Raw genomic sequence first — 25,113 nt, forward strand, 5'->3', positions numbered from 1 at the left:
CAGAAAGTCGTTCATGTGCTGAAGAATCCCCGACAGATTTCTACAGTTGGATGCTACATGATAAATTTATCTTCATTAATTTCTTTGTAATATGCTTTCTTTTGCCAAAAAAAATTATTGTTTCTTGTACAAAATTTAATCAATTAAAAACTTAATATACATTATTACTAATTAAATTATACTGATTTTACATCAAAATGAAACTTCTATTTTTCAAGCTCACCTAATCACTATCTGTCTTGCTCAAAATGTTACGGGCCGAGCTATAACATGGATTCACAAAAATTTTTGGTTGAATTTATAAAGAAAAAATTATTGTAAAAATCATAAACTTTGATTATGATGGAAAATCCTAAACAACAACAAAATTTAAGATTTTTATGAACAAGCTTTTAAGTTTATGATAAAATTTAAAATTCTACCAAAATTCTTAAGATTACTCCACTTTTTAGAGACCAATTCCCCTTCACAAGAAACAAACTAGCCATTTGTCACCAAACATGTGGATTAGGCAGAAAAATGCGAGTATCATTGTTTGATAAAGTTTACCCATACAAAAAGAGTCTCAATTTTGTTCTCAAATATAAAATGCTGAAACTAATTAGGTTATTTGAATTCAAAATTCAATCACAAGAAAATATGCAGATAGCAAAAGATGTAACAGCTGTAGTTGCACTCCTCATTCATGCCAGAAGCTCAAAATCTGCTTCCACAATCTCCGAAATGAGAGCTCAGTTGGGAGGGGGCTGTGTTACGAATAACGAATTCTGCTCCGATGAAGAACCGCATAAGGTTGTTCCACATGAAACTGCCTGCTCAAAACCAGCAGCGACGCCTACCATTTCAGCACTGGGATAAAGAACACTCGATCCAGTAACCGGACATCCCATGTTTCCTGTTCCTTCTGCAGCAATAGTCGCTGGAAATAAAGCTCCTCCGGAGACTGCTACAAGCGATTCTGGTTGAGCAGATGCAACCTGGTAGGCACCGAATCCTTGCATTGTTGCTGGTCCTTGAGCTTGGGGAAGTTCTTGTTCAACTTGGCTCATGAAGCGCTTGGCTTTTGATTTGTGCTTCTTTCCTGCCAAATGACTTTGAAAAACGACGAGAGATTCACACTTCGCATTACACAATTCACAAACTAAGGGTGTAACTTCTTTTGGTTTAGGCGGCTGAACCAAACTGTTTGACCTAACAGAAGGCCTCATCATTCTGTTGCTCTTACCACCCCTTAGTTTATGCTTGAGCCCACGTCCTACGCGTTCATGCCCATCCACCCTCATCTTTTTGGCTGATTCTTCGGGATGTTCCACCTCTTCTACCTTGCGTTTCTCTCCTGCAGCTTTACTTTCCTCATTACTTTCTTGAGAAGGTAAAACTTCTTGTTGAGGTTGCTGATTGCCAGACCCCTCAACCAGGTTAGGCATTGAAACGGCTTCGGAGTTCGATTGAATAGCAGAAGCAGGCACCTGATCAGCTTGTCCACTAGTCACCTTTTTGTTGAGGTTTTGTAATTCTTCAAAGACTTTCAATTTTTTCTTATGCTTTTTACCAATCAAGTGCTGTTGAAGAACTTCAAGAGTATTGCATTCAATCTTGCAGAGTTCACACGACACGACTTTTGGAGCTGGCGAAACAGATACCAACTGAGCTGAACCCTGCAAAGGCTGTGTTGGAGCAACACTTGAAGCACCGGACTGTACCATGGGCAGAGGCGCCGCTCCTGCATGTTTCCGCTGTACAGAGCCTTTGCCGCGTCCACGACCACGATTTGTCCGGCCTGAGACGTTTGCTCGATGACCATAATGGGGCTCACCAGAAGGCTGTGGCAGGAGTTGAAAAGGCCCTCCTTGCAAGTGTATTCCAGCATAAGTAGTTGCTGAATGGTCCTGATAAGGTGTTGTTGCATTCATAGGCAAAGAATGACCTCCGACGTATCCATCAACACCAAATACATAACTCGAGACATTTAGTTTTGGATCAGGTTGGGTTTGGGGGTCTCCTCTAGGAACCATTCCATCCATAAAGCCTACAGTTCCGTACAAGGGTTGCACAATCTGTATAACCATATCATTCAGATTTTCAAGTGAAATATAGAAATGGAAGAATCCTGGAAGAATAACTGCTAGTATAAAGAAATGCTTTAAAAAATGGACATGTAATGTTAATAATATATGAAGATAAAATGTCAAAAGGAAACAAAGTAATAGACCGAGCTAGAGAAAGCCCGTTGTTTTAGCTATTTGATGAAGTCCATAAAATTAATTCTACTGTCTGAAGCCACAGTATAGGACAATATATGGTAATACTATATGTTTGATATTAAAAAATAGATATTTTCAAAAGATGTAATTGCTCAATACGAAAATCACAAATGGTAGAAAAGATTTTAAGTTGGAAAACAGTACGACATAATGGAAAATCACTCGGGAGTTCAGCATCTCAAATCATGTTAAAGCATGAACATTTCACATCAATATATATTTAGATGTACAAATATTAGTCGTGTATATAAATAATCAAAACCAACTATTAGCAAGGAGCAAGCTACCAAGATGAGATGCACATCGGACCAAAGTATTTTAAACAATTGTCGAAGAAGCATAATGTGATCCTTATGGCAACACATAATTATCGAAAAGCCCAGTGCTTACTGAAAAGTGACGAGAATACCCTGAACTGCAAGAAGCCATAGGCTATAGCTAGGAATTTTGTTGAGATCTTAAATGAGGGTTTAGCTTTACAGACACTTCAAAGTTCTAACATACAACAAGAAAAAGGGCAACTAAGAAGTGAAAAGCCAAGCAATTAATTAACTGACAGAAAGTATTAGTCAGAATGCAATTAGTTCAGTAACTCCAACTATAATCTCAAAAATCAAATAAAGCAGAAGGAAAGAATAGTTTTCCATAACCTTGTGTTTGCAAATTAAGAAAAGTATTAAGGGTTGCAGCCACATAGTCCAACTTATTTAATTTATGTCTTCAGAAATTGACAACATCTAATATGTTGCAGATACGTAATAAAAAGATATTGAGTGCTCCAAAAGATCATGAAAAAAGTTGAAGCCTTCAATTTTTCATGAATAAGAAAAACTCATAGAATGAATGGCGCTCAACAGCAGGACATCATCGACCAACCTGACCATTAGAGGAACAAGAACTATATAAAGGAACGAAGGACACATTTACTGAATTGTGAAATCTTCCCAGCCCTTGTAACTAGTTCTTCTGCAAATGACAAAAACAACTTCAGGAGAGATGAACCAAGGTAAAGAAAATTGAACTGTACGACGGGCTGTCTAAGCCGGTATCATGTTGACAACGGACAATGAGTGATTTGGTTCGCCATGAGCTTGAGCAGCAGTACTTTAAGCTCAGGCACAACTATCAACTTGTCCAGCTTAACGAAAGCTATTCTACTCAGCCCATTATAACTATCATGAACCAACCGTTTCTCGCATAACCAACCAACTTCCGATATCCCAAGTGAAGTTAATGTTATGCAGAAAAGACGGTTACGAAGCATAATCAGCTTAGCAGAACACTGTCAACTTGGAAGCACTCACCCTCGCTTGATTAGCCAGAAGACAAGCTCGTATCGAATTCATATAACTAAGCTCAAAGACTGGGACATAGTTAGACATCTAAATCACTTTCAAAATTAGAACATCAGAATTCCAATTGTGAGTGAACATATCAAACTTAGAGTATTCAATAAAAAGAAGATTAATTTGTTTTTAAAATGCAAGGATAAAGATGCCCCAAATTCACATTAGGGATATCCCAATTGAATAAGCTTAGTCAAAACCTCACTGATCACAAAAATATACGGTGAACAATTCGATGAACTCCTCCATCATATAAAGCACGCAGATTTTTTTTTTATTTTCAAAATTAAACAACAATTACAAAACCCCCAAAACGAAAAGGGGAAACAAATCATACCGGCTGATGAACCATCGCCCCCAATTGTGAGGCTGCAGTCGGAACAGCAGCGCCGCCGCCATTAGGGTTGTACTGATAATAGGAATTCTGGAGAACCTGTGGCGGCGGCGGCGTTACCCCAGGTGGATTAGGCTCTTGTTCTTGGTGCTGTGATGGTTGTACGGGGGGATTCTGGTATGAATATGGAGGAATGGTAGTGGTGAATTGAGGGTTCGGGTAAGGACATGAATAAGAATAAGGATTATTGGTGAATTGATCGTATGATTGTTGGTTCTGAGAAGAGGGATCGTAATCATGCTGTTGCTGGTTGTGCGTGAAGTAATTCATGGTTGGTTGATTGGTGATCCTGCAAATTCAATTTTCCTTTGATAATGATTTCATTTATGGAAAATGTTGACACATGAATTTCCGACAGCGGATTTCTGATTGGGGTAAATCGAGTTGGATCAAATTTCCGCATATCGAATTAGTACAGTTTATGCATATTGATACTGTTACAATTTGCATTACGAATATATCAATTTTATAGTACAATTAAAATTAAATTATTATCACTGATAATTTACTTTTATTATTACGGCATTTGTAGTGTTGTCATGTTATTTTGCATTCCAAAAAAATATAAAAAAAATTGATTCAATCTATACATAACTTTAAGGTTCCGTTTGCTACACGAAATTAGAATTCTATGGAATAGAATTGGAAGAAATTGAATTCTAAATTCAATTCAAAATTCAATGTTTGGCAAAATGAAGTAATTGATATGAAATTGAATTTGAATAAGTTGTGCACACACTATACACAAAATACACACTCACACACACTTCACACGCTATACACACATAATACACACACACCCCACACACTACACACATTTCACACACTACACAAATTTCATACACTACACAAATTTCACACAGTACACACACTACACAAATTTCACACAATACACAACACTACACAGATTTCACACATTTCCCGCACCACACACATTTCACACACTACACACATTTCACACACAAAACACATTTAACACATTTCACTTAACACATTTCCCGCACTACACACATATCACACACTACACAAATTTCACACACTTCCACACTTTACACATTTCATGTATCCGATTTTTGGATATATTTTTTTCAGTTTTGGGATTTTTTTTCCGATCTAAATTTTTTTCCAAAAGTTTAAACTGAACCAAATTTGAAATTTTGGTTTGTGAATAGTGTGTGTATTTTTGGGTTCAATGTGTGTATTTTGTGCAAAATTTGTGTCGGTGTGTGTAATTTGTGTAGTATGTGTATTTTGTGTATAGTGTATGTAGCTTGTGTATTTTGTGTAGTGTATGTATAGTGTGAAATGTGTGAAATTTGTGTAGTGTGTGAAATGTATCTAGTGTGTGAAATGTGTGTAATGCGGGAAATGTGTGAAATTTGTGTAGTGTGTGAAATATGTGTAATACGGGAAATGTGTGAAATTTGTGTAGTGTGTGAAATTTGTGTTGTGTGTATAGGGTGTGAAACGTGTGAAGTGTGTATGTAGTGTGTGTGAAATGTGTGTAGTGTGTGTGAAATGTGTGTAGTGTGTGTGAAATATGTGTAATGTGTGAAGTGGGTGAAATGTGTGTAGTGTATGTGAAATGTGTGTAGTGGGTAGTGAAGCTATCTAATTTTATGACTATTTGGAATTCCATTTTTCTACTTTTGATATGGAATTCAAATCATGAAATTGAAAATTTTGGAATTATAATTCAATACAAATTCTATATAGATGGCTTAGATATGATGTAGGTTGCAACTTCATGCAAGGATGATCTGACAATAGTGGACCATTTTATTTGAAAATATTTTTTAAAAGAAAGAATTAATTGAATTAAACAGATTGTGTAATAAATTATTTGTCTATGTAAATAATTTTAAAAGAAGAAGAAGTGAAAGGAAGAATTATGGGATCCTACGTTTTCAGTTTTGTGGATATAGCAAGAATTGACTTCATTTCTGGGCTATTTCAGCTGTTCTCATCTTCGTTGAATTAAATCCAACAGGCCTTAGGATAATGGCAAAGCCCGCACTGTTCATTGTAGATTTACTCAAATTCAAATCTCGAAGTGGCCGTGGTTTTTAAAACTGGGATGAGTTGTAAGTCAGAAATGAGTATAAGATTACTTGTATGCCCCCGCATTTAATTTCCCACCTTCCATGTTCTGGGGTTATTTTGGTGAACATACGCCTTAAATGGAAAAACATAAATATATCATAAATGCAAATCTGAGTTGATATCTTAATCACTAAACACACGAATTGATTTACAAAATATGTGGGTCCCAAGATCTCACTAGAATAAAATCCATGCATTTCTAAGAGTATAAGGTATCAACATTGGGAGGAATGGGTTCAAACTCACACACCTCCAGTTTATGGACGACATTCTTCTGCTTTGAGCAGATGACTGGAATAAAAATTAATTAGGGAAAATCCATTACAGCAAAAAAGGTGATTCCGTTGCCTTGGCGGTTCCCACACTCTGGCCCGACATCATATGAGGGGGTTCAATCAGTGTACACAGTAGCCCGTTAAGGGGGAGGCCTTAACCCAGACTGCCAAAAGCCCATCTCCCAAGGCCCCACACTTGTGCCTGAGAGATGGAAGCAACTACACGACAACAGTGGGATTCGAACCCAGGCTCATTGCAGCAAGATCAGCCCCTCCGTCGCCAACTGCGCTACGCCCCTGCGGGCAATTAGGGAAAATCCATCTTCACACCTTGGGGGGTGACGAGCAACTGATTCAAAAAGTCCTAGCCACAAAGAAAAGTGGGGCTACCGAATTACTCTCTTCGTCCCCTATTGATTGTCCTCTTTTATCATTTTCGACCGTCCCTTATTAATTGTTCAGTTTCACTTTTATCATAAATGATAAGTATGTTATACATTCTACTAACTCATTCTACTCACATTTTATGATAAAACTAATATATAAAAGTGAAACTCTTATTTCTCTTTTTCTAACTCACTTTTCTTTACATTTCTTAAAATTTATGTCATAACCAAAGTGGACAATTATTAAGGAAGGAAGGGAGTACCAACTACAGACCTTAGTATTTTGTTTGGCGCTAATCCGAGAAAAACCTCACTTGGAAGCCCATACTTGATGAGGTTGAAAATATATGGAAAATGAATATCATGTCCAAATCGGGAAGATTGGTCCTTATCAAGCCAATACTTAATATATTTCGTATGTATTAGCTTAGCCTCTTTATATTACTACCAAATAGTGTGTGGCCAGACTCATTAGTCCAGTTTTGATAGTTTAGAGCATCTGTAACGCGTCGGGCCGGGCCGCAAATCGCGAGTCCCGGCCCGTCCCATGCGTTACACGGAGGCGAGTCACGGCCCAGGCCGGTCCCAGGGCCGCGTTCCCGGCCTGGTGAGCGTCCCGCGTCCCGGCCCGGGACAGGGTTGCACGGTGACGGGCCGCATGTCCCGCGGCCCGGCCCAGCGTTACACGCTCTTCGGGCCGGGCCGCAAATCCAATTTTTTTTAATTCGATGTCTATAAATACGAGCTTGCGTTCCATCCATTTCAATCCCGCGTTCCATTTCAATACTCTATTATACCCTTTGTTTCGGCGCCAATAGATTGGTTCAACAACGATCAACGTGAGATGGAGGAGTTCGTTAACTCGAACAATTGGTACATACCGTCGTCGCAACCATCGCAGACACAACCTAGTCCGGGAGTCGGTAGCAACGTCGACATTACAACGTCTTGTATTTCAAATTTGCTTCGTCTAGTAATGTAATGTTAATTTCTAATGAACAATGCATTTTCCCGGTTTCAATTGTTCAACGAATTGCATTTACGAGTTAAATAGGTTGGAGTTGTGAATAGTGTCATTTATTAGTTGCGGCCCGGACCGCAACCTGCAGGGTTACAGCAGTTAGGGCCTAGGCCGCAACTGTAGAGGAATGATGACGTGGAGGGGACTTGGGGCCGGAAATGGGGACGGGGTTAAATTGTTTTTGAGTCCGGGCTTTATGCTTCTTGTTGATTTTTGTTTCTTAATTCACCCTTCTTGGTTAATTTTTTTTTCTTAATACACCCTTCTTTATATCACTGTATTTGAATAAAATGTAAATATTCAATGTTGGTATCATTTCGACAGAAACGCGTAAAAGCCAAGGGAATAAACTAATCATTACTATTCACCAAAAGGAAAATGTCTCATAAAACGCATATATATATTCTTCAAATATGGAGAATATAATGATACATGGACGAAAATTGGTCAGATATATTTTTGGAATTAAAAATTTAAAAAACAGTAAATCTTTGCCAAAAGAATATACCTAGCCACCGATAGATAGTGATGGTACGAATGATTTGGGGTTTGGCCACACCAATCTTATCTTCTTCTATTTATTACATGGTCTAAGTTTGCCCATTCTACAACCACTTGGATTAAGACTCATCAAAATGCATTTTTCAAAATTTTCTAATTTAAGAACGATAATCACTAGTATTTACTTTTATTTTGATACTTTTCTAATTTGAAGGACCACAAATTTGACACTTCTAATCACCATTAAACTGTTTATCAAAGATGGTGTCCAACTAATCATGATTTCATAAATGTACGAGACTAATTAAAAAAAATGAAAAAAAACAAATAAATTAAGTAATGATTTTATTATAATCATAACACTCGCATAAACTGTTGAAAAAATACTCCCTCCGTCCCGGACTACTTGCACTTATTTCCTTTCTGGGCGTCCCAAGTTATTTGCACTCTTTCCATTTTTAGTAAAAATTATCACCTACAACTGCAATTGTTGACTTTGCTATACACTCATTCCTTAATCTCCGTGCCAAAAAGGAAATGTGCGAGTTGTCTGGAACGGAGGGAGTATAAGTTAATTAACACAAATCACCTCATAATAACATTTAATTCACTTACTACTTTAATAGGTGGAAAACGGGGAAAAGAAGATTCCTCAGATAAAGAAATATATAGTGCGCGATGAAGCGACATGTGGATTGGCCCCTTTGTTAAATGCAATTTCAATTTTCAAGGGACACGTTATTTTGCATCACGTTATTTTCAATAAAAAAAAGGAATATTAAAATTTACAACATTACGAAATGCAATTACTCTGTGAGCATGTTCGATCAAAATACTACTGTTAATATATACAATTTTTAATATTTTTAGTAATTTAATATTCAGGATAAAATGAACTTTTGCATTAACTCACATAAGTTGCAAAAGTGCAATAAAATCTCTAATGTGAAGAAAAAACCATATAATATTTATTTGATCAAATTTGCATAGATAATATTACTAAAAATCATAGCATAAGATATATGGAATATTCATTACAAATTATTAATGTCTAAATCATACTCTTTCCTTCCCAAATTACTTGAGTCACTTATTTTTTAGACTTATTTTGAGAAAATGATAATAAATAATTAAAATGGAGAGAGTAAAATAAAAGACAGAATAATGTAGAGAAGAGTAAAAGAAATCACAATGGAAAAAATTATAATGACGTAATTTGCTCATCACATTGATATATGTACTCTGTCAAGTTTATCGCCAATAATCAATATATAGGTTACTCATAAGTCGAAATTTCAAATACACGTAAGAGCTTGAAATTATAGTAAAAAAAACTATAGATTTAATTGTAATCAAGACCGAATATCAAACTTATGATTGGAATATCAATCCGCTAGGATTGATATATGCAACATGGCAATTAAATTGAATTAATTATAAAAATTTAGAAATAACCATAATTATTAATTCAAAATCTAGAAAAAATATAAAAAATATTTGTAAAATCTTATATCAAAACATAATAAATTAAAACTGAAAACAAAATTTATCAAAAATCAAAATACGACAAATAGTGGGACGCTGAAAATGAGATAAGAAAGGACTCAATGTGCCTTTTGAATTTGATGCTCAAAATTATCTATGCACACGACAAATATATTATATATACAATCAATAAAATTTAATTTTCGATTAATAAACACCAATTAGAAATTTGATAAAAACGTTATCACCATATTTACTTTCAAATACACACGAATTTTTGTGTAATGCAAATATAATTTGTTTTTCAAGTAAACAGACAAAACTCCATGTGCAGGTGTCCATTGCACATCTCTTTCAACTTATGCTGTTTCTTATCTTATGAATCTGAAATATGCCATCAAATCCTCTCTCACTCCTCACCCACATATATTCAACTCAAACAAAAATAACTAAAAACCCGATAAATATTTACAATTCTATTCAAGAATTAAACAATAATTTTTTTTGAGAGACATCGAAATGAATTCCTTCGCTACCGATCCGCTTTCGTAATTCCCGTTTCATTCATATATTCACTGAAAATTTTCAATTTAATATTTTGTGACGCTTAATTAGTTACATATTCTGTTTCAGATTGGACTACGAATTGGCGGATCTGACATGGGAAAACGGCCCGCTCGCCGCGTATGGCCTCGGCGCGTCGTGGGAAAAGCCGCCCCTGCGCCCGGCCGACACGCTGGAGTCCATAGTCGACCAAGGCACGTGCGGCAAGCTAGTTCCGTGGCTCGACCACAGTGGCGGAGGCAAAAACGCCTCCGCCTTCGTGGCCAGTATGGACGCGCTCGTGCCATGCCACAACGGCGGGAGCGACGGCCCCGAGAACTGCGCGGAGGTGCCGGGGAACGGCGCGTGCACGGTGGGGTCGTGCAGCGGCGTGGGCCGGGGCTCGTGCACGTGTTACACGAGCGCCAGCCCGAGCGACACGTGCGGCGGCGGCGGGAGTGACAGCGCGCCGCTGACGATGGATTCATGCGAGAGAGACTTTGGCCTCACGTCCACCTCTCTCTGGTCGCCGGAAAATACCAGCTCCGGCGAAGATTACACCAGGACTTCCGGCGATGAAAACGACACCGTTTATTGCAGTAGATCACAGGTATTTTATTTTTGCATGCACTTTATGAAAATTTTATGTAATTTATTTATTTACTTTACAATAAAAATTAATAAAAAATATATTCTATACATTTGATGAAAATAATTACAAAGTAAAGACAATTTTGTAATTTATTTTATTTTATTACAGGGTCAGGCAGGGAAAAAAGAAAACAGAAAATTGGGAATTAGAAAATCCTCAATTTCAGCTAAAGTTAGGGCAGCTGCTATTCACAACCAATCTGAGAGAGTAAGTTTTCATTTACCCCTTTCATTTTGTTATAGTTCTGTCTATATTTCAATTATTCCATTTACTTTAGTTGAAGTAATTTGTGCATATTTATATGTAAGATTTAATTATGATATGTCAACCAATTAGAAGTAAATTTCGTCATTTGTATATATGCATTTTATTAGATCCTTATCCGAATTACATTTAGTTTGATATATATTTTAGTAAAAAAAGTTATGGACAAAATAATTTAAAATCATGATTTACCATGGCTAAATTATTTTGAAAATGACTAGTGTAAAGCGGTTGAATAAGAATGCCACGTAACCGTAGTTTCATCCATAGGATTTTCATATCCTACGGCAACTGTTCAGTCTTAGTTTGCATTAAGATATGATTCTCACTTGATCATACGTCTATATCTATGTATAAATATCATACATGCACTTATCGTGTTGTTCATTGATTTATTTCAGAGAAGAAGGGACAAAATTAATGAAAGAATGAAGACATTACAGAAGTTGGTCCCAAATTCCAGCAAGGTATGAAAGCTTAGACTATTTTTTTCACGACTAAAGCGTTGACTATTAAACTCAATTAATTAGTATATCATATTTGAACATAAAATAGAAAAAGAGAGAAAAATATCATGGCAAATTATAAGGAGTTGAATCATTTTGTCGGTGCGTTATATTTTACCTCTAACACTTCAGTTTAATCCTAGACCTCTCTAGTAGTAGTACATTGAATAAGAAATTAATTTCGAAATATTCAAAAATTCATGTGTACTAATTTAGTTTATTGATTGCAGACTGACAAAGCCTCAATGTTGGATGAAGTTATAGATTACATGAAACAATTACAAGCACAAGTGAATATGATAAGTAGGATGACCATGCCATCTATGATGATGCCATTATCGATGCTTCAAATGTCTATGATGACTCCATCCATGGGCATGGCCATGCCTATGCCCATGCCCATGCATAGGATGGGAGTTATCGACATCGGTCGCGCCATTGGAATGCCGCCCATGATGCCATCCGCCGCGGCATTCATGTCGATGCCGCCGTGGGACATCCAACCTCCGGCGCCCACGCCGGATTTCTTGTCCAACTACTTTGCTACTCAATCTCAAGTAAGAATATGAAATAAAACCAAAATTTATTAGTAAAATTTAACCTTGAAATTATTTTTCATTTAATAAATTGTGATTGCAGCCAATTATGACGATCGACGGTTACACCAGATTGGCAGCTTTGTATGAACAGTTTCAACAAAGGATTGGCTTTAAAAAATAAAAATATGGAAGATAATAGAGTGATAGTACTATATAGATGGAACTCTTTCCTTATGGTGTGCTTCATGTTGAAACCATGTTTGTTCCAACTTTAACTTGATTGTTGTGTGATGGATTGAGTAGGATCTTTTCATTCGGATTCTAATATGTGTAGTTTATGTGAGTTATGGTTGAAAATAAAGTGCACGTGCTCGTGCTCGTATTGCTCGCAAAATAACACACCAGTTGTTGGTATTGACTAATACTATGAATAGTTTACTGTGAACAATCTAAAAAATACTACTTATATTTATTTATTTTTCTAAACAACATTCTCTAGCTTTAATTTTAAATTTAAATTGTCGTTGAACCAATCTCAAGCGACATGTTATATAATTGATAGATTTATGTAGGATAAGACGTTTGGGTCTCTATTTATCGAAACAATCTACTATATGCAATTTAATAAAAATCCTTATGATATAAGTGGGCCAATTAAGATAGTACAGGGAGTACAAATACAATTGTAAGTTTTGTGCTTGCTTATAACAAGACATAAAGATAGTCCAAAATTTGAGAAACTTTATCTTTTGCCGAGTATAATGCTTTGGCCCAAAAAGCATGGATAAGCCATCAATTGGCCATAAATTAAAAAAATCTTAATTTTTCTTACCAACTCCTCTTCTGCACTAACATTTTCTGTCCCACAAATCTAAACTAATAATAGGCTCATAATCACAACTCACATTAAAAATATTTATAAAAAATACCCCCTCTGTTACATAACATAACAGTGAAGTTATTTTTGTCATTTCAGTATATTTCATAGTTGTGAAATAACATTTATTTTAACTTACTTTACTCAATCTTATTTTAGTATGTATTCATCTCCTTATCTTTTCCATTTACTACTCTATTCTTTATTTATTTAAATAACTTAAAATTTTTTAAATGACATGCCAAAAAAGTAACGCGTCAACTGCTATAGAATGCAGCGAGTAGTACATATATTAGAGTTATTGAGAGCACCCGCAACGCGTGCCGTTGCGGTGCCTTATTTCGTTCCGGAGGAACGGAACCGCGGCGGCACGCGTTGCAGCCGCCCGTGTCGTCGCCATTCCGTGCCGGTGCCGTGTCTGGTGCCGTTCCCGCGAGACGCGGCACGACACGTTCCGCCACGCGCCGAGGCGACGTGGCGGCCTCCCATTCGACGCGTGACGCCCACTCGCTGCCCCGCGAGTGGGAGTCGTCACGGTGACACAATAATTCGATTTTTTTTAAAAAAAATCCGAATTTAATAAATTTTTTTTTTTTTAGGATTTTAATTGTGTGCTTTTTATTTTTTTAAGTTTGGGCAAACTTTGGCGGATGAAATTATTAAAATTGTGTACTTTTATTTTTTTAGGATTTTAATTGTGTGCTTTTTATTTTTTTAAGTTTAAGTTGTAACTTTGTTTTAATGTTGTGTGTTTTTTAATAAAGTGCGTTTGTTTTTTTATTAAAGTGTGTTTGTTTTAATTGAATTGAGTTGGAAATAAAAATAAAAAATGAAATTGAATGAATATTAATTTAAAGAACGGTTAAGGAACGGTTAAGGAACGGAGGGTTGCACGTTCCGTTCCTTAGTTTAGTTAAGGAATGGAGTAAAAAAGTACAGTGGGCCCCTAAATAATAGTTTAAGGAACGGTATAGGAACAGCGATATGGATGTCCTGATGTCCCAAAATTCAATAAACTCCTCAATTTCCTCAGCAACCGAGAGCAAACAAGAACTCAGCTTTCACACACGCAATTTCATGTAGCGTGTGTAAGCTGCTGCTTTGCAAACTTCGTCAATTTCAGGCTTTGAGCTGATTGACCGGCGATGCGTTTCAGTTTTGGCGGCGCCCATAGCCTAACCCATGAAATCGCCATCCTCACCTCAAGTAGCCCCAATCTTGAACCCTAATTCCAGCCCCAATAAGAATATGCACGACCCGGATGAGGCATTGAAGCACGCTCTCCTCAAATCGCGCCCGTGCCCCTTTTCTCAATCCGGGTCAACATCTCCTTACTCCGAGTCCGAACCCGAATCCGACGCTTCAAACCATAACCCTCTTCCCGCCGCCACCTCTCTGCTGTCCGATGAGCTGCTGCTGAAAGTGCTGGATAAAATTCACGACAGGAAGCAGCATATCACGAATTCTTTGGTTTGCAGGAGGTGGTGTGTGCTTTCCGGGAAGCTGGTTAAGTCAATTAAGTTAATTGATAGGGAGTTCTTGGAGTCAGGTAGGTTGAGCTTCCGCTTCCCTAATTTAGAAGATGTTAATTTAGTTCCGGCTTGCATCAAATCTGCGAGAAATTCTGGCATTTTGTTGAGTAATAAATTGATTGAGGTTCGTTTGAGTTCGGGGATGGTTGAGAATGGTGAAGGTCTGTTTGTCAGGAAAGGGGATGTTTTTGAGTCGAAGGAAATTGATATCGGGGTGGCGATATTAGCTGAAGGGTGCAAGAATTTGACGAGGGTAGTGCTGATGAATGTTAGTGAAGAAGGGCTGAGTTGCTTGGCGAAGGAATGTGAGCTGTTGCAAGAGATGGAGTTGCATAATTGTGGCGATTTCGCGTTGAGGGGGATTTATAATTGCAAGAATTTGCAGATTTTGAAACTGAATGGGAATGTAAATGGGGTTTATGATTCTGTGGTTTCTGATATTGGACTGACTATACTGGCACAGGGTTGCAGCCGGTTAGTGAAGCTCGAATTGGTGGGATGTGAGGGGAGTTATGATGGTATTAAGGCAATAGGGCAGTGTTGCCAGATGTTGGAGGAATTAACTATATGTGATCATAGGATGGAAGGTGGGTGGTTGTCAGCCTTGTCGTACTGTAGGAACTTGAAGAGTTTGAGTTTCCAGTCGTGCAAGAAAATTGATGAGAATCCCGGACTGGATGAGCATTTGGGATCATGTATGATTCTTGAGGAGTTGCATTTGAGGAAGTGTCACATGCAAGACAACCAGGGTGTGAAGGCGTTGTTTGTAGTGTGTCGGAGTATTAGAGAGCTGGTTCTTGAGGACTGCTGGGGATTGGACGACAGTGTCTTTGCTGCTGCCACTATTTTTAGGTATATGCATAACTCTTGCTTCTCTTATCTACAACTTAATTATGTTATCCTAAGATTGAGTATGCTTGTTATGACATTACTATCGTCAAATATTTTGTCTTGCACACTGCTATAGAAAAAATAAGTAGAATTCAATATCTGCCAATGTTATCAATCTCGTATGGCGGCTTATGGCGGTTCGCCTAAAAACCGCCACAGGGATATGGCGTATTAGTATGGCGGATATAGCGGTCAATAATTAGATAAATAAAATAATACTTATATATTTATATATAATTCAAAAATTAGAAAATAATAAAAATATAACATCTAAAACTATTAAAACAATTAAAAAAGCATAAAATACAACTCTAACCTCCATGTTTCTTGCATAATGCCCCATTCCTAAATGCAGTACACACGCAATGTTGTCAAATGGCAGATATGGCGGTGCTATGGCAGCGCCATGGTACTATGGCGTTTCCATCACCGAACGCCATGCGATAGCGCCATGGAACCGCCATATCTGCTATTTGATAACATTGATATCTGCTTATGTTGAAAGAAACAGAAAGGTTATGCAATCTTGCTAAGCTGCTTATATTTTCTGAATGTCTAGTTGGGTTAATTGAAATTTTTACTAGTATGAAATATGGAGTGCATGTTTTTTGTGACATTTATCGCAACCAGTGTTGTCAAAAACGCGCCCGGGGCGCGGGTCGCCATGATCGAGCCCGGCTTCGCCCCAACATGGGTGAGCCGAGCGAGATACGTGGGGCGCCGTCGGGGCGCGCTCTGGGCGGTCGGGGCGACTGGAGCGAGAGACGGATCTGGGGCTTACCTGTTGCCGTCCGCCCTGGTTCGCCGGTTGGCTGCAATTTTTTTGCTTTTACAGAGAAAAAAGAAGAGGGATGGGAGGGGAGGGGAGAGAGAGAGATAGATAGTGACTACATTGGGAAATGAAATTACTTTGTACTCCATCAATTATTGTTTATTTCTATTGTTACCCCATCAATTATTGTTTATTTCTATTGTTATTATTTGTATAAGTAACATATTTTTATTAATTCCTTATATTTATAATTTAATTTTAGGTTTATATAAAGCTAATTTAGTAATCTTTAGAACATTACAATCTCTATTTATGGAGCTTTTCATTTTACCTAGTTTTATTTTATGAATTAAATGAAGAGAAATAAAATAATAATTATATGTTTATTTGATAATTTGTTTTATGAATTAAATGAAGAGATTTAAAATAACAATTATGTTTATTTAAATGAAGAGAAATAAAATAATAATTTATTATTTTTTCCAATCTTTCATCTTTTTCCAAAATGACTCTATTATAAAATCCATTAATTAAATATTATAATAAGTAAATTGATTATAATTCCTCCAATAATTCTTTTCTACCCAATGTCAAAATTGAACTTTAAAAATATTTTTTACCTGCTATGTAAATATACTATTTATATTATAGTGAATTATCTTTAATCATTATTATTACTAATATATAAATAATAAATAATTTTGCGCCCCGATTCGTGGGTCCCTCGCCCCGTCGCCCCATCGCCCTGCGACCCGGGGTCCAGCCTCATCGCCCCGGACCGACCCGCGACCCTAACAACACTGATCGCAACATTAAGCTTCAACAAAAATTTTTCATTTGATATTCCACTGAGTTAAACGTGATATCCTCCCGTTTTTCAAAATCGGAAAGTCCTTATCCTTGTAGCACATCATAAGAAATTACTATTTATCTAGTAAAACCTCCTAAAACTTAACCCGTGTACTAAAGCATCACTGCCTGACTTGCTTCGACTAAAAATATGATTGATACAAATTAGCAATTAGTGCCATCTTCTGCAAAATCATAGCCATCTTTTGCCATATCCTTGCTGGCTACTCGTGCATATGTAAATAGTTTGGTAAATTGTGGATTTGTCTCGGCCATCTAATAAAAAACATTTGCTGTGAGCCAGTGGCTGCATAATTGATTTTGCAATACTGAAGTTGAGTTGAACATTGCGATAAACCAAGTAAAAAATGAGGACGGTGGAAATTTTGCGCTAACTGCATATTTTGTTGATGGAGAGTTATCTTCAGGAAGATATTTTGTGGGAAAAAAAACTCTTTGCTTTAACAGTTAGTAATTGACTGAAATACGAATGGTTGACACATTCTCATTCTAATTTCTAACAGCAGGAGCATAAGATCTCTCTCACTGAAAGGATGCTCGATACTGACAACACAAGGACTAGAATCAGTACTCCTTTCTTGGAAGGAGCTTGATAGGCTTAGAGTAGTTTCTTGTAACAATATTAAAGACAGTGAAATAACTGCAGAACTAGCGACCTTATTTTCCCTTCTCAAAGAGCTAAAGTGGCAGCCGGATTCCCGGTCAATGCTATCTGCTAGCCTTGCTGGTACAGGTATTGGACAGAAAGGCAGTAGATCTCTCAGGTGGAACTAACGATCTAAGCCACGATACCACGCACATGTGCTTGTATCCATTTTGTTTGAGTGTATTGGATACAACCTTTTCCAGGTGAAGCCAACAATTTTTGGTTGGGTGCTTGATGAAGATAAAAGTACATTGAACCCAATGAAGTTTTCTGGTGAGCCGACTTTCTCTCTGTAAACTTGCTTAGCCTCTTTAATCATATACAGTTTCTACCCTTTATGGTGTATTTTCCCACTGATAATAGTGTAGAACAGTTAGGAGTTTAGAAGCTGGAGTTTTTAGTGATGACTTTAGATGCAGACATAAATTTTAGAAGATAGTCCGTGAAATCAGTTATGGTGGCAGAGCTTCTTGTATTTGTTATACAATAATTTGCTAATTCAAGCTGTATGAATTTTCATATAAATGAACGATTTTTTTGTTCCCAAAATGTGGTTCTTGATTCCATGTGTTTTTATTAGAGAGTGTTTCTTGCTAATCTTGATCGCTGTGTTTCATTGCATCCTCGAACGACTGTGGAAACTCTTCTTCTTCATAAAGTGTAGCTTCGAATGCCCTAGCCATTTCGGTAAGGTGTCCATGGGTAAGATTTGCAATAGAGTATCTAGATTTCCGCCCTTTCCATGCCTGTCGTACTCCTGTGAGGTAATCTGCCATGCCCCGTCTCTTGTTCTGTAGGTGGCTCTTCTGTATCACTTATATTTTCTCTGTCACTGTTAGCAGTTTCAGGTAGGATACCAATATTGGGATCAGAAGTTGTTACCTCAGGAATCAAAGACTGGTCAGATAGCTCGGCAGTGTCCTGAGGCGACATGATCTGTTCATGGGAATTTGGCTGCCTGGTAGTATTACTCACTTCCGCTGTTGGACTGACATCTATGACGGGATTTTGGGCATTTTCCCTTGGATTTTTCTCCCTTGGAATGGTTTCTCCCCATAGGGGTAGCCAATTTAGTGCGTCACTATTTGAACTACTCGTCTCACTCTCCCCCTGACCACTAGATTGGCTATAGAAATATTCACTTTCAATAAAATCACAGTTCATAGTGACATACATGCGATCTGTTGACGGGTCATAATATCTATACCCTTTTTGACTTTTCCCGTACCCCAAGAAGACACATTTGACTGCACATGGTGAGAATTTATCACGGTCATGTTTGGGTATGTGAGCAAAGACAGTGCAACCAAAAACTTTGGGTTCAAGATTGAGAGAAGAGGGAATTGAGTGTTGTGAAGAGAATATCTCTAAAGGGGTCTTGAAACACAACAATGGCAGAAATAACGGAAACCTACGAGGTCCGGTATGTCAAACTGAGAGGCGAGTTCAGGATTGAAAGACATTCTGTGAAGGTGCGAAAATCAAAACCCTAATTTTGAGCCTCCCAAGCAAAAAATTTAAAATCGTGTGCTCACTGCTCTAATACTGTTGTGATCATGGAGTGAAGCGGAGTCACCTTTCCCGCCAAATAGGTTTTTCATTTTAATCGGGTCAAGTTGGTTTGCCCGACCCGATCAAATTATCGAGCTATTTGGATTTAAATTCATTGGGCTCAACCATACCAGCGTATGGTGGGCCCAAATCGGTCGGGCTGGACCCACTCAATTAAGATTGACGATTCTAGATTTGTCCCCTTATTTTTACTTTCTTAACCAATGCCATTTTATTAAAAAGTCAAATATCATTGTCATGTTTGTTGACGAAATTTCATTTCTTATAAATGCAAATATTGAGAATATGTTTTGGACTATGCAAAAAACTTGTGAGAGGAGCAAAAATTGAGATTCAATAACAGTAGCAAATATATTTCTATTGTATTTTTGACAATATTATATTCTATCACCGAGAAGCAACACAAGAGTTCCTCCAAAAAGATACGCTCCGGTAAACATTGGTCGGAATTCAAGATACTTAATGACATGACGAGTATTGCTAAGGGAAGTTTGTCAAAAATGACAAAAGTGTTTGAAGAAGTACTTTGCTAAGGGAAAGAATCCCACAAACGATTGAATAAGCTTTGAAATATAAGTATTCTTGGAATTATAGTGGTTCATGTTTTAGTTAGTACAAAAGAAATTCATCAAAATTGAGTTATAAAGTTCGAAAAATCTCCAAGATTTTTGCAGGCCACGTACTACAAAAATAATGAGATTAAGATTTGGTATTTTGCAAAGTTCACACGTGACTACGTGGGGATGCTAATTAATCAATTTAAAGTTTTTAATGTGTAATTAATATACTGTATTTCGAAATAAGTGTGATAACCACGTGTTGATGAAAGTTAAGAACCACGTGTCCTTGATCATGTGATTCAATTTCCACCACCCAATTAATTAGGTCAATTTTATGATTTCAACAACGAAAATTAGTGTATGATGAAATTGTCAAATCAAAACTACCCCACAAATTATAGAGTGATGCTAAATGGCCATAATGTGGCAGAAGTTAATTTAGTCCAATTAAATGTATAAAAAAATTAGAATTACCGATATAAACTTATATGTGTGTGAATAGACTTGTGAGTTGATACTTATTGTGAAAGTGTGTCCATGCAAACTACTGGAGCTCGGCTTCTGAGCTCGGAAATGAAGCTCGGCTTTGAGTCCGGTTGTGATCGAGTGGTGGAGCCTCGGCAGCTCCGAGAAGAGATCAAGAAATAAAGCTCGGCTTTGAGCTAGCCGAGAAAGGCAGTTCGGTTGATAGCCGAGAAAGGCAGTTCGGTTGATAGCCGAGAAATGCAGTTCGGTTGCTAACCAAGAATGGCAGTTCGGTTTTAGCCGAGCAGCGGTTATAACTAACTTTGGGAAATAGAGTTAGTTGGATTTTATTTCTTGATTGCATCTTGTATAAATAGCTCGATAGAGCTCAGTAGTGAGAGAGCAGAATTACACCATATACACACACTCAGAGAGATTAAATCTCAAGATAGCAAGCAGTTGTGAGCGGTAGCGTGTGAGTGTGAGTTCGTTGTAATTGTAAAGAGTTCGTCAATAAGATTCCGGTCATCTTCTCCGTGGACGTAGGTGGATTATCACCGAACCACGTTATATCGTTTGCGTGCTTTATTTCCTCGTTCGTGCGTGTGTGAGATCGGCGGTATCGCGACCCAACAAGTGGCGCCGTCTGTGGGAAACGTTGAAACGTTTTCTTGATTGGTTTTCTGGGCGAGTTGAAGTCCGGGAGCTCTGTTGTCTGAGCCGATCTTGGCGATTGCCCACCGTTTGTTCGAGAAATGTCCACGGCCAGGTTTGAGGTGGAGAAGTTCACCGGCAGAAACGATTTTGGGCTGTGGAGGCTGAAGATGAAGGCCATCTTGATGCAGCAAGGCCTATGGGATGTCTTGAAGGGAAATAGTGATCCTAAAGAGAATCCGGAGGCCGACGAGAAGGAGAAAGGGAGGCTTCAAGACATGCAATACAAGGCCTATAGCACCCTGATCTTAAACTTGACAGATAGGGTGCTTAGAGAGGTTTCCAAGGAGGAGACAGCCGCAGGGGTGTGGACAAAACTTGAGTCATTATATATGACCAAGTCCCTTGCAAATCGATTGCATTTGAAGCAGAAACTTCTTGCCTTCAAGTTCTCGGATGGAAGAAGCATTGCTGAGCAGCTTGAGGAGTTCGGAAAATGTATTGATGATCTTGAAAACATCGATGAGGTAATCAAGGATGAGGACAAAGCCTTGATGTTGCTGAATTCCCTTCCTAAAAGTTTCGAACATTTCAAGGATGCGGTGCTACTTGGAAGAGAGTCCAAGGTTACCTATGAGGAGATTCATTCTGCCCTAAAATTGAAAGAATCACAGAGGATTGATCATCCAACTTCTTCAAGGAAAAATGATCCAGTAGCTGAAAGTTTGTATCTGAAGAAAAGTCAGAACAAGAAAGGCTTCAAGAAAAAGAAACCAAAGAAGGAGAGGGCTGAGGGAGAGAAGGAGACCAGGAGCTGCTATTATTGCAAGAAACCGGGCCATTTAAAGAAATCTTGCAATGCTTGGAGAAGGAAGCAAGGGCAAGAGATGGCTGGCAACCTGGAGACTGCTGATCTAGCTCAAGAGGTGGAGGCCAACGAGGCCTTGAATATACACTCAGGAGCAAAGATTGAAGAGTGCTGGATTATGGACTCGGGCTGCTCCTTCCATATATGCTCTCACAAATCCTGGTTTCAAGAATTGTCAGCATGGAGAGGATCAGTGATGCTGGGGAATGATCAGACGTGTGATGTCAAGGGCATTGGGGAGATCAAGCTCAGAATGAAGGGTGGAAGTGTCAAGACTCTCACAGAGGTCAGGTTTATACCACAAATCAAGAGAAACTTGATCTCTCTTGGATTGTTAGAATCAAAGGGGTACAAGTTTGATTCCAGTAATGGGATTCTCAGAGTAACAAAGGGTTCCAGAATCATTATGGAGGCCCAAAGAAAGAATAGCTTGTACTACTTGCTGGGAGAGACAGTGGTTGATGCAGTGAATGTTGCTCAGTCAGAGAATCTTAATATTTGGCATGCTAGGCTGGGACATGTGGGTGAAAAGGGCATCAGGCAGCTGGCCAAACGTGGTGTGATGAAGTTAGGTACATCAGAGAAACTGAGTAAGTGTGAATCTTGCATTCTTGGAAAGGCGAAGAAGCTGCCATTCACTGGTGGGAAGCACACTTCAACCGCACCCTTTGTGTATGCCCACAGTGACCTTTGGGGGCCATCTCCAACTGAATCCATAGGTGGAGGTAAGTATTTCATCTCCATCATAGATGATTATTCAAGAAAAGTATGGATATATATCCTGAAAGAGAAGTCCCAAGCATTTGAGAAGTTTAGAGAATGGCATGCTAGATATGAGAATGAGAAAGGGTCAGTGCTGAAATATCTTAGGACTGATAATGGCATGGAGTTTCTGTCTACTGAATTTGATAGCTTCTGTAAGGAGAAGGGAATAAGGAGACATAGGACAGTGCCAAGAAACCCCCAACAAAACGGGTTGGCAGAGAGAATGAATAGGACATTGCTAGAGAAAGTGAGATGTATGCTATTTTATTCTGGAATGCCAAAGAAGTTTTGGGCAGAGGCCGTTTCTACTGCAGCTGCTCTCATCAATAAGTGTCCTTCTTCAGCAATCTCTGATGAGACCCCAGATCAGAGATGGTATGGGAGCTTGGGAGATTATTCTGCATTGAAGATTTTTGGATGTGCAGCTTATGCACATATAAGGCAGAATAAATTAGAACCAAGAGCCAAGAAATGTGCAATGTTAGGATACCAAGATGGTGTGAAGGGATACAGATTGTGGAACTTGGATGGAGAAGGTCAGAATGTTATAGTGAGCAGAGATGTAATATTCAATGAAGAAGAAATGCCATTCAAGAAAAATGGAAGAGCCTCTGATGGTGGCAGCAGCTCTAGTATGCAGAACTTTGAGTTTGGTGAAGGATCTGGTGGGACAGATACAGATGAGGATGCTGATATTACAGAAAATCAAGAAGAAGGTGGAGTACTTAATCCTCAACCAGCTCAGGATGCGAGTGATCATGATCCACCAATGGAGCAAGCTGCTGCAAGTCAGGAAATTAGAAGGAATCCGAGGAGGAATGCAGGCTTGCCTAGTAGGTTTTCAGATTATGATATGAGCTTCTTTGCTCTATGTGTAGCAGAAGTACTCATGTTTTCAGAGCCCTCGACCTATGAAGAAGCCATGAGTTGCAAGGAAAGTCAGAAATGGATCAAGGCCATGGAAGAAGAAATTGAGTCCCTATTGAAAAATGGAACTTGGGTTTTGGTGATTGATCCAGGGATACAGAAACTGATCAGTTGCAAATGGTTGTTCAAAAAGAAGGTAGAGGTGGGGGAGGTTGAAAGCATACGTTTTAATGCAAGGCTGGTTGCTAGGGGGTTCACACAAGTGGAGGGAATTGATTACACAGAGGTGTTCTCTCCAGTGGTGAAACATACTTCCATTCGGATCTTGTTGGCCATGACTGCTCATTTTAACTGGGAGCTGCATCAACTCGATGTGAAGACAGCCTTTTTACATGGAGATCTAGAGGAAACAATCTACATGATGCAGCCTAAAGGCTTTGAGAAACCTGGAGAGGAGAAGAAAGTTTGCTTGCTGAAAAAGAGCCTATATGGCCTCAAGCAAAGTAGTAGGCAGTGGAACAAGAAATTCCATGAGCAGATGGAGCTGATGGATTTTGAGAGATCAAACTTTGATAGCTGTGTGTATATCAAGAGAAAGGGAGATCTGATAGTTGCCTACTTATTGCTGTATGTAGATGACATCCTGTTGGCTGGATCTAGCAAGAATGAGCTGCAGATTGTCAAGAAGGAACTAAAGCAGAAGTTTGAAATGAAAGACCTTGGGGAGGCAAAGCGGATCCTAGGGATGGATATCATCAGAGACAGAGGAAAAAGGGAGCTGAGGTTGGTTCAAGCTGATTACATCAGGAAGGTGATAGAAAAGTATCAAGTGAAGGATGCAAGGTTAGTCTCCACTCCATTGGCAGGCCATTTCAAACTTAGCAAAGAACAAGAGCCAAAGACAGATGAAGCTAGAAGGGAAATGAGTCTGATACCCTATGCGAATATAGTGGGCAGTGTGATGTACTTGATGATTTGTACAAGGCCGGATGTTGCTCATGCTATAAGCGTGGCCAGTAGGTACATGGCTGACCCGGGCAGAGAGCACTGGGCCGCGCTGAAATGGATCTTGAAGTATCTAAAGGGATCTGTAATGATTGGTTTGAAGTTTGGTGGTGGAGCCTGGTCTGAAAAGGATGAAGTTCTTGAGGGATTTTGTGATTCGGATTATGCTGCCAACTTGGACAACAGAAAATCCCAAAGTGGCTACATATTCACGTTATTTGGCACAGCAGTGAGTTGGAAATCAAATCTACAGTCTGTGGTTGCATTGTCTACGACCGAGGCTGAGTATATTGCGCTAACAGAGGCTGCAAAGGAAGGAAAATGGCTGCAAGGGATACTACAAGATCTAGGAATGAAGCTGGGAGCAGTGAAGATTAACTGTGACAGCAACTCGGCTATATGTTTAGCAAAACATCAAATGTTCCATGAGAGGTCGAAGCATATAGATGTGAGGAGACACTTCATCAGAGATGAGATTCAAAGTGGAAAG

At 38.5% G+C, this 25,113-nt stretch overlaps 3 protein-coding genes across 7 annotated transcripts; 2 read left to right on the forward strand and 1 right to left on the reverse strand.

Annotated features, from left to right (window-relative positions):
* Positions 1–507: 507 nt before the first annotated feature.
* LOC121761913 (zinc finger protein 385A-like) lies at positions 508–4,421 on the reverse strand. Of its 2 annotated transcripts, none has more exons than XM_042157626.1 (2): positions 3,948–4,421; positions 508–2,057 (listed from the first exon to the last, which is right to left on the reverse strand). In XM_042157626.1, the coding sequence occupies exons 1-2, from the start codon at positions 4,272–4,274 to the stop codon at positions 732–734; spliced, it is 1,653 nt and encodes a 550-aa protein (XP_042013560.1). In that variant the 5' UTR covers positions 4,275–4,421; the 3' UTR covers positions 508–731. The 2 variants fall into 2 exon arrangements, with proteins under 2 accessions (XP_042013560.1, XP_042013561.1); XM_042157627.1 differs by having other exon boundaries at positions 508–3,230; positions 3,948–4,086.
* A 5,731-nt stretch (positions 4,422–10,152) lies between these two features.
* On the forward strand, positions 10,153–12,676 carry LOC121759963 (transcription factor UNE10-like). Its single transcript, XM_042155547.1, has 6 exons — positions 10,153–10,323; positions 10,409–10,928; positions 11,079–11,177; positions 11,636–11,701; positions 11,971–12,297; positions 12,380–12,676. The coding sequence occupies exons 1-6, from the start codon at positions 10,295–10,297 to the stop codon at positions 12,458–12,460; spliced, it is 1,122 nt and encodes a 373-aa protein (XP_042011481.1). The 5' UTR covers positions 10,153–10,294; the 3' UTR covers positions 12,461–12,676.
* Positions 12,677–14,184: 1,508 nt separating this feature from the next.
* On the forward strand, positions 14,185–19,040 carry LOC121762051 (F-box protein At5g51370-like). Of its 4 annotated transcripts, none has more exons than XM_042157805.1 (4): positions 14,185–15,540; positions 17,725–18,140; positions 18,527–18,631; positions 18,710–19,040. In XM_042157805.1, exons 1-2 carry the CDS (start codon positions 14,339–14,341, stop codon positions 17,993–17,995), a joined length of 1,473 nt encoding a protein of 490 aa, XP_042013739.1. In that variant the 5' UTR covers positions 14,185–14,338; the 3' UTR covers positions 17,996–18,140; positions 18,527–18,631; positions 18,710–19,040. The 4 variants fall into 4 exon arrangements, with proteins under 4 accessions (XP_042013739.1, XP_042013738.1, XP_042013737.1 ...); XM_042157804.1 differs by having other exon boundaries at positions 18,532–18,631; XM_042157803.1 differs by having other exon boundaries at positions 17,725–18,631.
* Positions 19,041–25,113: the final 6,073 nt, after the last annotated feature.

This window comes from Salvia splendens, chromosome 13, assembly GCF_004379255.2.
Source record: "Salvia splendens isolate huo1 chromosome 13, SspV2, whole genome shotgun sequence".
NCBI classification, from domain to species: Eukaryota; Viridiplantae; Streptophyta; class Magnoliopsida; order Lamiales; family Lamiaceae; genus Salvia; species Salvia splendens.

Bases quoted from the DNA above. Each gene is read 5' to 3' on its own strand.
- LOC121759963 (XM_042155547.1), top strand. From the start codon at position 10,295: ATGAATTCCTTCGCTACCGATCCGCTTTC. The intron at 10,929-11,078 runs GTATTTTATTTT...ATTTTATTACAG, and splicing joins TTTATTGCAGTAGATCACAG to GGTCAGGCAGGGAAAAAAGA. The intron at 12,298-12,379 runs GTAAGAATATGA...TTGTGATTGCAG, and splicing joins ACTTTGCTACTCAATCTCAA to CCAATTATGACGATCGACGG.
- LOC121761913 (XM_042157626.1), bottom strand. From the start codon at position 4,274: ATGAATTACTTCACGCACAACCAGCAACAGCATGATTACGATCCCTCT. The intron at 2,058-3,947 runs GTATGATTTGTT...ATGGTTATACAG, and splicing joins GGGCGATGGTTCATCAGCCG to ATTGTGCAACCCTTGTACGG.
- LOC121762051 (XM_042157803.1), top strand. From the start codon at position 14,339: ATGAAATCGCCATCCTCACCTCAAGTAGCCCCAATCTTGAACCCTAAT. The intron at 15,541-17,724 runs GTATATGCATAA...AATTTCTAACAG, and splicing joins GCTGCTGCCACTATTTTTAG to CAGGAGCATAAGATCTCTCT.